The sequence below is a fragment of the Ylistrum balloti genome, unplaced genomic scaffold (assembly GCF_031769215.1).
Source record: "Ylistrum balloti isolate Yb309-2 unplaced genomic scaffold, AGI_CSIRO_Ybal_v1 Utg370450, whole genome shotgun sequence".
Taxonomy (NCBI): domain Eukaryota; kingdom Metazoa; phylum Mollusca; class Bivalvia; order Pectinida; family Pectinidae; genus Ylistrum; species Ylistrum balloti.
This window is the reverse complement of record NW_026782299.1, coordinates 3,443,540-3,459,676: the sequence shown is the minus strand read 5'-3', so window position 1 is coordinate 3,459,676 and position 16,137 is coordinate 3,443,540. Positions and strand designations below refer to the sequence as shown.

The 16,137-nt window shown below is 34.3% G+C and overlaps 1 protein-coding gene across 1 annotated transcript in view; it reads left to right on the top strand.

The window, feature by feature from the left end:
- Positions 1 to 16,137, top strand: part of LOC132554983 (probable G-protein coupled receptor 158) — a 97,303-nt gene that overhangs the window by 65,276 nt on the left and 15,890 nt on the right. The window contains exons 4-6 of the mRNA XM_060219311.1: positions 9,859 to 9,982; positions 10,699 to 10,842; positions 12,128 to 12,322. Coding sequence (XP_060075294.1) covers positions 9,859 to 9,982; positions 10,699 to 10,842; positions 12,128 to 12,322 — 463 coding nt within the window. The remainder of the gene's footprint in view (positions 1 to 9,858; positions 9,983 to 10,698; positions 10,843 to 12,127; positions 12,323 to 16,137) is intronic.

Here is a 16,137-nt window from a genome sequence, read left to right as displayed (position 1 = left end):
AAAACCCGACTTCCCTGTTAGAAGTGAGATATTAATGACATAGCTGCATCATCACATTCCTAATAGATATCTACAATACTTCACGCCAATTATCATCGTATATTTCCATTAAGGCTCACACCAGTTATCCCATTTTAATAAAGCGGGAATTCATTTCAAATACTGATGTTTAAATGATCTTCATTGAGTTTGCTTGAACAATGACAATTAAATTGAATTATAATTAAGAAGACGTATTAGTCAAACAAACATATTTACATTGTTGTAAATAACTTGAAATTATGAAATGTTGATAATTCGTTTTAGCGTAGTCAGAGTTTTATGTTTTGTGCATAAACTGGAAAACATCCACACTGAACAACCAACGCTTTTATTTCAAATGGCATGGAACATATATTGAAAACGCTTTAAAGACTTAGAATTATACATTAGCTACAATTATCCTATTGCTGTTGTTGATTGGTTTATTGTTTCTTTTCTGCAATAACTTTCCCCGTAATTGATTTTCCAATCGTCATAATATAAATATTTCATCAGCAGGGAACAAGTGATAACTTCTCATTTGCAGTATAATAGTGTTTATTGACCGATCAAAATAATTTGCGTCAACCAACATCTACAAAAGTGACATCTATTATCTATGAAATATCAATATTTCATATGAAGCTGTAAAAATGCTATAAACATTTCAACGGGAAAATCATGTTCCCTTTGGTAAAAATTTGATAGTCAATTATACAAACAAGATGTGTCTTTTCTATTGATGTTGCTCCACAGTTTTGTCATGTCAAATGTAATCTGCGTTAAGAGGAAGCGTTCGTCGTTTACAAAACAAATGGCTTGTTAAATAGCATGAATATAACATTTATTTCTGAAATGCGTTAAAAAGCTCAATTTTCATGAAAATAATGACTATGTTTTTTTTCGTATACCTTATTCTGTCAGCAAGTTGAATCCCTCATTAGTAATCTCTTTGTTGATATGTTTAACTCCCTAAGTAGGCCAACATTTAGATAACCTTAATTAGTCTTTTAGTAAACAGGTAAAATCCCTGACTCGCTAATCTATTAGTCAACCACTCCAATAATAAATAATATATTAGACAAAAGACAGAAAGCCTTAACTAAGTGGTATATTTATCAACAGAGAGCGATATCATATTGTATCTGATTATACTTATAAAAAGTGGACTGCATAGTCTGTAAATCAATAGGTCGAATTCTCTAAGTACGTAATAACCAACGATCAGAAAATCCCGAGTAAATGTCATCGGTCAACATATGCAGTCCGGGATTAAGTAGTCTTAACAACCAAAGGGCAGACAACTCAGACAAAGCATTCTTCATGCCAACACCACCAACTAGAAGATGTCTCTAACAGTCTATTGATCAACTAGAGAAGATGCACAAAACAGTGATTATCTCATACAAATTCTATTTAAAAAGTATTTTAAGTGATGTCAGGTAATTTCTTGTCCTGACATTCGCTGAATGACCTTTTCCTTATCTCTTTGAAGTACTATATTTAACGTGATACTGAATGACATAACAAAACTGTTTTTCCGTAATCAGATTGAGTAGAAATATCCCAACAGCGCAACGAATGAGTAGGTAGTTATGTAACATATCAGACACAAAAGAAAATTGGATACCTACTTCCTATTATAAATAGATTGTTTTTCTAAAATGTTATCCTTTGAAGTCGTCTGTGATTGATGTGATGTTGGATGAAAAGGTGTTCGGTTACATCAATCACCTTAGTGAGTGCATTCAGACAGAAAAAAAATGTACAACTGCATGCTTGAGGGATTGGTTCGAAGGTGTTAAATCACTCTTGATCGCCAGTAATAGATTAAACGATTCAATAACGTCTTATAACTTAAGTATAGTCTGTTTTATCAATATGCATTATTTGGCCATTTTGGATTTTCCGTCTTAAATCCTTATAGGTGCCAACACTGAACGCCCTTAGCATTAATTGACGGCTCTAGAAGAACGGAAAAGCTGTGTAATGCATTGAATTTCATTATTTGAATTTGGTGTTTTATCACTTTTGTGTCTTTTTCCCCCCACATATCTGCCTTATCAACTCTACATTGCTGCAGAATCTAACTTTTAACAAAAACTAAAATGCAATATCCGAAGAGGACACCACACAAATGAGGATCTACGTCTGTTTTGTACATTTAACCGATACCATTATTAGAATAAGTTTTTCGTACTTTTAAGGTTCACACCTTTAATAAATGTCTTTCAAAAGTTTAGATTTGGATATTTAGATCTTGTTCTGTGCTTTTTATAAAATTACCTCGGAATTGAATTGTGAGAAATATACGACTTTGCTCTTGCCTATAAAAGGGTGATTTTTTCTATCCGTTGAATCTTATTTCCTCTTTATCTGTTATTTAGAACATATGATATACATGGTTGGTGTGTTAATCTGTTACAATACAGTTGAGATGTATTTTCCAGGGTTGTTTTTGACCTAACATTTGTAACATTATCATTGACTTTTCCATTGGTGATATAGCAAGTTAGTTGTTATATTGTCATTTTCGGCATGCAACATTTCCTAAAATATCAAATTACAATATGTCTAGACTAAATGTATCCTATGCGAACACAAAGTCCTATGTACTTTTTTTGTTGAGAAAACAAACATAAACACAAAACGAAATATACATATACATTCAGTTTAAGCAAAAGATAGTTAATAATATGAACACACAAGAAAAAAAAGAAACGAAATTTGATTATTTGATTTGCAGTGAAGAGTCATCGTTCATATTCATAACACGACTTTTCATATTCACTGTTCATCGCACCTTATTAAGTCCGTTGTCTACAATGTGACCAGATGAGAAGTAATGCTACCAAGATTAGACTGCTGTAAGGTAATTAATTTTCGTGGGTTTTTGTTTTTGTTGAATTTTCGTTAACTCTAAACCCATGGACTCAAATGTCCTGGAAACAATAAAAACAAGCAAATACTGACATTGATTAATGTACCGGTGAACAAGATACAAATCAAGTACCAACGAAAACGCAAATTTTGTAACACGACGAAATTTGAGCCCAACGAATATATAAGATTTTATAGTACGACAGTTCAGTCTTATAGAAGTCTCTGTCATTTACCCTACCAGTCTTGGACATCGGCTTCAAATGACCTTGCTTGTTGCGAGTAAACAAAACGAAGCAAGTGATTGCAATGCGGAAATTACATAATACATTCTGGAGTGTATCCAACAGTAAATTAACATTGTATCATTTTGTTCAGATAAATCAATTAACATACAATACTAACAACATCATAACATAAAGAAGTCAACGCAAATATGATCTTAAGCAGAATCTGTGAAAATATTTCATAGATTTGACCTGAAGTTAAGGACCACTCATAGCTTAAATTGGGGTCGATTTTGTTCGCTGTATTAAAAAGAAAACAAATGCAATAAAACAAGATATATTGGAATGCTTTGTAGACATCTATCGAAACGTAACAGTCAATAGGAATAGACATTTACAGAACCGAAAGTGCTGTATCATTTCAAAAAGACGTGCTTAAAAAGGCATTCCCATACTCTAGAAAACAGTTTGACTTTAACCGTGTCTTGTTAACAGTTACGTCATCAAAATACGATTAACATGTTAACTGATCAGGAAGATACCGAGTTCTGTTGCGTATAGCCATAACATTTCTGGTACAAGTCTTGTGCCCATAGTCTCAGTCTCATACCATTGATCAGACGCCGAAGCTTGTTTTGACGAAACATCTGACACTCCTAAATCAATGTAGTAATTGTGTGGCTTTTTGGATCCCGTACATTGACTTTTTGTTCGAGTCCCATACACACTCGGTTGGGTTCATGTCTGTTGACATTCCAGGGCATGAAAACGTCCCTATCACTTTTTGTTGAAGCCTTGCAGACACTGCGTGATTAGGCGGAACAACTAAAAGTCGAAGAATCTGATCACGGTATTATCGTCCATTTAAAGCTTCGCCAAGGATATACAAGCGAAGCTTACTGTTTAGAGAAAAGCATCACTTCACAATAAATCCGCCACCACCAAATGCTGTTGTGCCTGGAATGTGATTCTGATGATATGCCATATTTCTTGGTCTCCAATCACAGACCCTGCCGTCTGTCGGACTATGTAAAGAGCGGCTTTTATCAGAACAGTGAACTCTCCGTCAAGACCTAATATTCCATGTCCGTCGCCACGTGCCCATTTCAGTCTTGCTCGTTTTCCTCTTCCAGTCAACAGACTTAGTTTTGCTGGTCGGCGGAAGCGAAGTCGCCTATTGCTCAAATGTCTGTTCACGGTACAACGGTTAACGTGGACCTAGACGTTCCACTGTCTTTTGAGTCTGATGGCGATGATGAGTAGGGGTTGTCATGCCTGTCTACAACGAAGTCAATCTTCTTCATCTGTATTGGTTCATGGTCTGCCAGTTGAATTCGGGTTATCGTTCAGTTTGGTGCATCTCTTGGTGTATTACCGCATCAAGCACAAATGGAGACATCCTAAGATTTATTCATATTTTTACGAATAAAAAGAATCAGTCTTGATTAAAATTTCATAATGAAATTCATAGACTTAACTTATGGCAAAGAGAAAGCGTAATTATATTCTAATGTATAATTGCATGTAGTTTATGTTTCACTAAGTCATATGTGTATGATATGGTAATATTTCCATCTACATTTCGTCTTCACCTACAAAATTCAAACACCGTAAACACGAACCTGTTTGCACGCGTGGGATAAGTGAGTGTGTCAAAAAGAAATATATTTCAATTAATGTCTTGGTCGTGACATGTCAAAATACATTGTCACCTCTATCATGAATAAAACGCGGATCTTTGCACTTCAAAATTCTTCTTTAAGTATCTTATAATTTTGTTTGGTTGACATTACGAAACGGTCACTGATGGCTGTAAATAGTTATAGGTCTGTAATGGCTTCGTTTTGTTGTAAGATATGTACTTCTACTTTCTACGTTGCCTTACCGAGATATGGAGCTTCCTTGCTACGTAGTCAAAGGTCAGAATATTACGTCATTGGTGTTGTTGACAGTGTTGATGAATTTGCAGTCTCGGATATTTAACTTGACGTTTTAGCAGAAATTTATTTTGTAACACTTTGCAGTAAAATGTCAGTTTACGTGATAAAGTGAATTTAGAAATTTAGACACCTTTCCGTTTTACAATAATTCAACTAAATTTTCGACAGTCTTGTCGTGCATTATTTGACCAATACTAAGCGGTCAAAACAAACATATGGTTCTATAAAATACCGTGTAGCCAGTTATTTTCGCGGGTATGTTATATTTGCTTTCTGCCGGTACATTAATGTGATCAGGAAATATAATCTTTGAAATAATGAGACAAGTGTGTTTGACTTGTTCTTTTACATCCAGACCGCGAAATTTCAATTCGTTAAAACACAGTTCGATCGTCCTAAATAAAATATCATGGAAATTTTGACTAGTGAAATTTATCATGTATACAATACGTGGAAGGCTGACTATTTTCACCGCTCTAATATTTTCTTTTAAAACGACCGAATGATATTTCAACGAATGAAATTTTTGCCGTCTGGACGTGAAACGGTGTCCAATACACTCTAGTCTCAATATCGTATGGGTTTAATTTTCGCAACCACGTTAATATAACGGTAAAGAATATCATCCCTGTGGAAACACCTAGTTATACGGGATTTATGGTTTGATTTTTATTATACTTTATATACATCCTTTTTTAATTGTAATATATAATTCCGTAGTTATAGTGCTGCTATGTGGTACATGCTGTCAGATTCTAATATAGCTTCCTTTAAACAGAACAAAAAGTATTACGTGACCTTTGGACGTTCTTTACTTATTCCACAAGGCACCACAATGTTTGTAGTCGTTAGAAAATGTTACATATATTTCAATGTGATTCAGTGCCATCGTTGTCGTCAAGGAACGCTTTTCATCATGGCACGGTCCTGCCAAGATGCCAACACACAAAGAAAAGTGGTCGACAGATTGGTACCACATTTTGTTCAGGTGACAGCAGAGTTATGCTCTGATGATCGTACTTGTCCAAAAGCATTGGGTTCCTCGGTTCCTTTCCGAAGTAAGGCACACTTCACGTTCCTAATACTATCAACAAGATAATATCACTCTTACTTTGTCTAAACTTTAAGAAAGTTTAATCCTTACGAAGGAATCTGTCATGGATTTACCTGTACAGTTATACGATTTCTGCTGTATGTTGTGTAAATTATCGTGAAAATTGAACTATGTAAGGAGTAGTAACGTTAAGACGTTCTTTCCATTACACGAATCCTTAATATCATTGCGTGCATATGTTAATCCAAATGCGAGGTTACGACCAGTACTTCCGGTGAATGTGAGACGAATTTTAAGTGGCGATGTCCTCCAGATTGTAGTTTCAGTATAATCGCTGATGACGAATTTATTTCTAACATGCTACATTGTTTCTATCGTTTATTTCGTAAGCATGTATAATGTGGAAAAGATCTAAAACAGACGTAGACTCAAAAGGATTCCATAGAAAACCATTAAACTGTCACACGCTTTTCGTGTCGTCACGAACACATACGTTGTGTAAATAGCTGTGAGTGTATATGGACATTTATTGTGAAAGGAGACATGTGCATTGTAGTGACTCAAAGTCCTTGGTAAATTCAGTCAATAATGACACCTGGAAGAAGGCTCCTAGTATACTTATTACACCAGGTAGAATATAAACCCTAAAGGTTTTCCGCGAGAAAACATATGCAATATATTTTATTTGGTTCCGAAAATCACTTAATGTTAATTCCCGAGGTTTGTTGTAACCTGCATGCTATGTTTAATTCACTCGAATAGTGGCATGGTTAAGAAAATAGAAAAAAGATACGACATTCTATTCGTATATGAGAATTATGAAATTTATTTAATCATGGGGCAAATTCATTACTTCTTCAGGATATTGACTTTTTTCGATCATTTTTAGATTTTCCCCTTTAGCCGTCTGAAAGTGTTTCTCAAAATATATAAAAATATACTCCTGACAATTTCACTGAGAATAAGACCAGGTGTTTCGGAAGAGTAGGCGTCTTCTGCGTCATTTAGGAAATTTAAGATAATTTTGGTCACATGAATGTTTAAATGTGAGATTATCACGTGGTTTCCCATGCCACTTTAAAATCCACCTTAGCACCACACTGGTAGTCTCCATTGTGAGGTAATTATATGATCTGTATCGGTGGTCTGTGATTTGTGAGTGTGTGACGTAAGTGGATAATGAACTTCATAACATGTGATATTACACAAATAGAATACACACAGGTATTACATCAGTGTATTAACCGTATAATGCGGTAATCATACCATGATTCAATTCCCTTTGGTGTAATACGCTTGCCCAACATTACATATCTTATCTATTTCCTTTTTTGGTCCATTTACTTCAGCAGATTCGTTGACCATACTTAAACTTTTTGATATGTACTCATATGATTGCTGTTTTGCTTCCCGTTGTTGGTGTCCGCTGAGAATTCCTTTTCGTCGTCCTCAGTAACCAAATTACTGCCCGCGCAGAACGGTGGCTAGTGTTTTTTCACCTAGTCTTTGCTGCCACGACAAATTGTCCCCATTCATTCTAAAGGGACCATGTTATTATACCTCGGCAGAAGGTCAGGATAATTTATAACTTCACATCAATGGTAGTTAGGTAGCAATTGCGGCCAAGCCAAATAGGTTATGCCACATCGATTTTATATAACGTTAATGATGTTAACACTTTTTTTCTATGAAAATAGAATTAAACGCATGATCGGACATACTCATCCTTTGTCAGATTTAACATGAAGGCAAAACCAGACACATTATATAGAAATATAAGAGTATTCATATTTCAGGAATTGTGTCAAACGTCCAAAGTGAAATATTTTATAGTTATCGTAAAGGAAAGGGTTACATAATATTCTTCATTATTCATTTGATAAAACAGCTAATCGTTAATGCGACACATGTTTTTTTTTTGATGATATCTATTGACGCTACATTTTAAAAAAGATTTTATAGATAATAAACAAAATATCGATTTGATACTGACAACACATTCTTTATATGCAACATTTCCTTGGTAGGTAATTAAATGTGAACCATTAAGCGTCAGAATGTAAGCGGCAACAATCATTGTGCAATTGAACATTATGGATAGGTCTGTAGCAGCTACATAGACATACAAAGAAAAATTCTGCTGCCAAATCAAAGATTCCACGTAGTTCACAGTTGTTGTCAGACCATAACATTATAACTGGTATACTTCAGGGTTCTATTAAAGGGCCAGATCCGTTCTTTAGATTAAAAACACCACTTAATTTCATGAATTAAACAAAAAATGACACCAAGAATTTAAAGCACAACACAACATTACTGTATGGAGACTGGTTTACCCACTAATCGATACCTAAAACTGTAATTTTGTGGTAGTCTAGAAATACAATGGTATAAGACATCTGTACGAAGGATATTAAACGATACAGATCTTTATCAAACCCAGTTTATGCAGATATAAGTGTTTTTGTAGATTGCTGATATTGCGATAAAACGATTAACGGCAGATAATGTGTTTAATCGGTAATTGTCTATAAGGGAGAGAAAGTAAATGTTCTTTGATGAGAGTGGTAGTTATAAACCCAATGATATTTCTACCAACGCACGACAGTCATGTGACACAGTTGAGATTTTCCAGAATGAAGAAATTTAGATTTTATTCTTAAATTTATCGGAGTTAGAAAATTTCTCTCGAGGGCACAAATACGTATAGGAAAAGACTTTACTGCTTTTTACCTTGATATCGAGAATATTATCATATCATGTCGGTTACTTTGGATTTCATTAATAATGACACGCAGGAATTATAAAATGTTACTACAATATCTAAGACTAACATTATATTAAAAGGTATTATTAACTTGTGTGTTTCTGTACAATCTTCTTGATGGCTGGGGGTAGATACTGCTGATGAACTTTTAGTTGTTGAGTTTTGCCGTAACCTGCATGACACTTTATTAATGTATTAAAAGTTCGTCAAACATAAAAATTACAAAATATGTTTATTTATGAGAATAGTGCATCTCCCGATCAAGATTTTGACATTTCTTTCAAACACTTCCTAGGTTTTAAATCTTAGTCCCTTAGCATCACTGACGACTCTTAGAAGGACGAAACAGCTTTGTGATGCAGTCTTATTCATTGTTGGGCTCTCCTTTATCTACTTCTAAAGTCACGTTAAAAGGCGCTATTCACTCGTGTGTGTTATGTGTGTATCATTTCTATGTTATTGTGAAATAAGTAAAGCTGACTATTTTGAAGGAAACCACAATACCAGAAGCAGAACCAAATATCTTTTTTTCACATATGACGGGGAACACCAGAACCATATATATGTTTTATATATAATGGGGAACACCAGAACCATATATGTTTTTCATATATAATGGGGAACACCAGAACCATATATCTTTTTCACATATTATGGGGCACACAAGAGCAAAATATTGCCAGGCATAACATATAGGACCTTCCAAACTTTCTATAATTGAGACTATATGTAAAATTAATAAGTTAGTCACCTAAATAAATAAGTAAGATAAAAGAGATACATATGCTTTTGTTTGATATCACTTCATTTCCTATTTTCATGACTTTCCGTCGACCTTAAGTTTAAATTTTGATCATATATCAACTGTTGTAGTTTTAATGCTGTTTTATTATTATTTTACTGAGGGACGTAAATTAACATCTTTGTTCAAATTAAATGTTGATATATATGTTTGTTTTGTTTTTTCAGAGGGACAAGTGGTATCGACATAGCCTTACAGAAAGTAGATATTGACCAATGTCCGCAGCCTGAAGGGGCCACAGAACCAAACGTCTTTGCGGGCTCAGCTCGATGTAAACCCTCCACAACCAGGGTAAATATATTTCAGATGACATTGAAACAGATTTATACCTTTTCAATTTTTGACATCACATTGTACTGAAAATCGGAATAGGCAGGTTTTTTTAACCTACAAAGTAATATCGTCTTCAGTGGGGATCCTTCGGTGATGGTTGATTTGACCAGAACTAATGGATATATATGTTACCCTTAAAATCACAAAATTCATCAGTACTTAAGTAATATGTAATGTTATCTGTCTCTTATTTCGTGGACAAATATTTATAAAGTTAGACCATCCACATAATCAACAAAAGTTAGTCCCCCAACGAAAAATTATGAATTTACAGTATGTAGGTAAATGCATATATTTGTTAAAAAAAATTGTTCAATTAATAAATTGATACATTTGTTTAAATAAACAAACATATAGGTACTCGATGGTTCTTCCACCTACGCCCATTGTTGGCGGAATCCATAAAAGCAATTACTAGCTTCACTTACATTGTCCCCTATTATGTTTCAAATCAGCCGCGATAATGTTTTGTCCTCACTTGACACTATATGCATAATCATCCTTTTTGTGTCTAAAAAAAGGATTTAAATTTTAAAAAATACTAATAAATCACATTGATATTTGGGTTTTACTACTCAGCATTATAGGTTGTAGCGCTTCAGTGTTCGAATTTTGATGGAGTCGATTGTCACTTCACATTAATTTGGCTAATGATGAAATCTAATTCCTTTTAGTGTGAGCCAATTCCACGATTGGGGTTCCGTCGTGGTTCATACAAATGTGTTTGCCTCGATGGATATTACTTTCCAAACCTTGATTCGCCTCATCGCTACTTCAATGGTACCGAAGTGGAGTACGAGTACGCCAAAAGGTCGAGGGTATGTATCAGAACTACCAAGGGGGCGTGTCATTTTAGTGGTATTTTTATAGACATGAAGATGTAAGGTGGTTTGAAAGAATAGTCCGCTTAAAGTCACATGCATTTCAAAATACGATTTTTATGGGCTATTGAAATCACCATGCGTCAATGGTCCTTGGTCCGTCCATCCCGCCGTAAACAATTTTTGTTATCGTTATTTCTTGAGAAGTCCTAGATGGATCTTTCTGAGATTGCACCGATTAGTTTCCTTTTATCCCTAGTTGTACCCATTTCATTTTGGGACTGATCAAAAGAAATGAAATGTCTGGCAGATGGCCATCTTGGATTATGACTTTTCAAGTTTGTTATCGCTATTGCTCGAGCGATATTGGATAGATCGTTCTCAAATTCCATACATCGGTTCCCTTGGTCTCCAGTTGTGCATATTTGATTTTGGTACTGATCAGAAACAAAATGGCACGCAAGCGGCCATATTTGATTTCGGCTTGTAAATATTGTTATTCCAATTCTGAAGTACTGAATGGATATCTCACATTTCATACGTATGTTTCATTTGGTCTCTCCTTGTGCCCGTTTGTTTTTACGACTGATCAGAAGAAACAAAATGGCTCCCAGGCTGCCATTTTGGATTTGGCAGGTAAAGATTATCATCGCAATTTCTGCAAGGGAATGCTGAAATGTATTATCATTAAGAGCAAAAAAAGATATACGAAGAGAAAAGATGGGAAAAGTTCCAACAATGGTGGGCGCCAAGATTCCACTGGGATCTCTCGTTAATTAAATTGTATGTCTTTATAAATTTTCATAAGTGTAATCGGCCTAAAATCAATATTTCTCTAAGGGATAAGCAGCTATTTAATCTTGTAACTCGAAATGCATGTCAGAACTATGATCAATAATAACAATTAATTTCGACAAAAAAAAAAAAAAAAAAAAGGCATATAGGTAAGAAACGAAAGTGTAGGGGGAAAAGTAAGGGAAAAACCTTTGGTTGTGATAAAGAATACTTAGAGGTTACATATATAGAGATATATTGGCACACCAAGCGATCAACATTGTATATATTTAATTTAGTCACTAGATCTGAAAAAAAAATTATTAAAAATATGGTTTAGTTTTGAATTAAGATGTTTGTGTTTCTATCGTACAATCTTCCTTTGCGAATGTGCACCACATGACATAATCAAAATGCAGATTTATATGGAATTAATTTACGATTAAAATGTATGCTATCACTTCTAAACTCACAAGCAGTAATCAACTTGCATTTTGTTCTATCGAAGGGGGAAGAGAACGTGTATGATATATCGTTTGAATGCCTGCCATGCGCAGCCGGATGTGACACCTGCGAGGATCCCTCTCCCTGTATCCTAACACTTAACTGGATGCAGCGTAGCGTCGTTCTGGGTGTCTCGGGACTCATCATGTGTTGCATTCCTTTACTGATATGGTTTACGGTGCATTATCGAGATGTCAAGGTAAACTTCTTTTGCCAATATTCGGTAATCCTCTTCTACTATCATACTCAGTAGCTTTATATAAACTATAGACTATTAAAGTATATTATATTTTGATTCGTCTAGTGGCATCAATTGAATGAATATCGCGGCTAAAACATCACACGAGTACAATGTGGTGGCATGGTTGATTTTTCAAATCTAGGAAAAAATAAAAAGAAACATTTTATCTTATCACTAGTGTCTATTTCCAATCATCCACTGTAAGACCTTCACCACATTCAGTAGAGTATGTATAAAAATTCATGCTGTTTTCTCTCACGAACCGTCTTTAATTATTTCTGCTGAGTCATATGGACATTCAAGTTAAATGCGTGACGCCGTCAGTCAGCTTCGTGATGTTAGATTGCACAAGGATGATTTTTCATTAGACAACTGTAACTACTAGAAATACAACACGTTTAAAAGTGTTAACCAAACCTGAAGCCTACATCTTATGCAATAGGATTTCGTTAATAATTAAATAAATATCTATAAATATCTATGATTAGATACATGGATGTTAAATGGACTGGATATGAGACTTCTTGTATCTCTTTTTTAAAACTACAGCGGACTGATAGCCTTAATTACTGTGATGGTATACCATTTCCCGAAAAAAGTATTTTAGGAATCACTTCCACATCAACTGTAGTAGGAAACTACACATTCCATACTGAACATCTTGCTTTTGTGATGTGGTAGAGCGAATATTAAAAGACACAAATATGATATGGTGTCACCATTAACATCAGCATATTTCTAAATTCACCTGCGCTATTGTATATATAAGTATTAAACCAAGATTGTGACGTCATTTTGGCGCCATGTTGTCCTGCATTATCTCGGATAACGCGCGACAGAGCTTTACATCAGCTTTACCAGTAAATGAAAATACAAGGAAAACTATTCATAACTTGACGAAAAAAAAATTCAAAATAGTATCTGAAACAACAAAAATAAAGACATGTAAACAGATTCATTCAAATTCTATGAAACATGGACAAAATATGAGCTAGGGAAAGAATCATAAGGGGACTTCAAACAAATCAAGGGAATGGCAAAAGACTAGATAGATGTAAAGGATAGCGGCTTTTGGTTAACCATCAGGCATACTTACAAGTATAAAATATTTCATATCTTCTTCCTAATCTTCATCAACCTGCATCTCACAATCACACAGTGTTATGTATTTTCTTCTGTCATGTGTTCAAAGCAACATCGTGATATTGGGAGCAAGCTCTTGAATGTCGAATCTACAGCGACATTTTAGCACAATATGCTGGGTGTTCTAATCGGAATAATCTGTAAGCTAATAATCGATACAAATGTTATTTATATAAAATTAAAATAGGAAATTTCATGTCAGCGAAAATTGTTAAAAACAATAATAACTAATAGCGAATCTCATGAAAACGTTAGCATAGCTATATCGACAGCCAGAAGGTATCGCTCTCTCACACAAAAAGCTCTTTACACAAAAGTAGACTCAGAATAGTTGTTACTTAACACCGGAGGCTCTTCAGGATTTTCCAAAGCCATACATTAATATTCTATTAAGGCTTTAATAACCTTTTGCTATTAAGATATAAGTGTTAATTACAGCACAGATCGGTCAACGACACGTTTACGATTTCTTTAGACATCAAAAGTCTACCGATATCTATCCGATAGCAAATCGATGTATGGAGACTTGTGCCTTAAATGGCTTGCGATATTTAAACGACGCCGCGTTTACCTTGTCTGAAAAGAAAAAAAGGCTTCTTTAGACTTCTTTATAATTGCATACTGCTTGCAGCTAACAGACTAATCATATGTGACCAAAGTGCACTTGATTTTTTCCGTTTTTTAAACGGAGGTAGCCGAAGGCTTATCCTTGTTTCTATTCTAAATGGATCATTATATAACCGGTCGTCTACATGTTGTTATCACTTTGGCGAATGATTCATACATATCATATCACAACAACCTGCGCCAAATGAGTCTGTGCATTATAAAAGAGATAATATTTCAAAGTATTAGGCCCTTGAGACGCTGACGAGTCCTATAAGGTTGCAACAGCTGCATGGTGTAGTGTTTAATCTCATTTGGTTCTACTATATCCTATTCTTAATTTGTATTGAAATATGCCAATAATAATCGAGAGATGTATGGATAAAAAAGGTGCAAAAACAATGGATTTAACTCACTAGGACAAAATTTGGAACCAAGCAATAAAAATGTTAAAATGGTAGCTAAAGAGTCTAACAATGAGAGAGAAGAGTGAAAGTTACAGCTTATGCCACTTATACCGTCAAAATGTACTTTTTATTATCATTTCCAGTTTATCAATCGTCAGTGTCGTAAAAAATTTCTTTGTAAAGTGTGTTGATAGACAAACTCTCATTAACTTTACACTTGCTTATTATACTGAGATTTATAAGTCAATTCTACAAGAATCACGGTGTAGCTTAACATAACTACTTAAATTTTCCTTTGATTATGAAGAGCATTATTCTTTACTTTGTCATTGTTAGCGCCAGATATTAAAGTTTCTATCTCAAAATTCAAAACAGTATGTATTTTAAACTTCAAATATAAGTGTATATATGAGGTCATTATGTAAAAAAAAATGTACAAATATGATTTCAATTAAAAATATGACTCAATAGCTTTTTATCCATAATTTTAAAATCATTTTTTTTTAAATAAAAAGATCACTACTATTGAACAAATGATTTAAAGAACACAAGACCTCAATCTGTCAAAAATGATCGTTTTTTGTCAATACTTCGAATGGAAACAAATTAAAGTGATTATTAACTTAATGGCGAGTTATTGATTTGAACATATATTATTACCGTAATTCCTTTACGCATCCCATATAATTATGTTGTCTGTTTTATTATGGTCCTAGAAATAAACATCATTTCATGTATTTGCGCTAAAAACAAGACGGCCCGTAAAGTCAGATCAGAGAGGCAACAGGACTCTAAAACATCCACATACAAAGACCACCCATGAGGTTATAATGGATAAGTACATATTATGTGTACTTGTCAAAAGATCAGACAAAATAGCAAAGGTCGTTGAATAATTTCTCGGCAGATATCAAAGACAGTTTATAAAGTGCTGTTAGGGTGAATATGTCAGACGATGTCAGTTTATCTAGCGACAAGAATGAGACTAGTTAAGGGAGTTCAAGGCGACATGGTCACTTATTCTCTGTTAATCCTACAAACACGCTTCATTTTCTACTAAATCAATTTCAATGTGTGTCTCAAATCATGAGAGCAATTGATTTTGATTGTCATATCTCGGCTTGTTGGTTTCAGACTTTTGGCTTCCGCCACTGCTGTAGAGTGTTAAGGAGTTGAGATAGTTATATGAAACAATTTCATTGTTTTGCATATATGTATACCGTATTTAATTATAAATTCAATCCAAATGTTCACTTAATGATAATCAGCTAAAAGGAAATATCCGTAAATATTAGTTTACATTGTAGGTAAGTGTCAAGCGTAAACCATGTTTTATTTTTTCACTCGCGGAAGTTGAGGCCCACAAATACCTTATTTTACAGTATGTGGCTTGTCGTTGACGTGTTCAATTTTTCTTTTTCTATAACCACATGCAATGATGTTATGGAAGATTTCTGTTTTGGCTGTTATATTGTTAATGACTGCCTTTTAGAATTGCCCCAGATAAAAAGATTGATTACTACTCTATCGCCTTCCGGAAATGTACACAATACAATGTACTTCAAAGTGGCTGCTGAGTTCGTTTTCATTCCACATGGATCCCTCAGTCAAAGATAA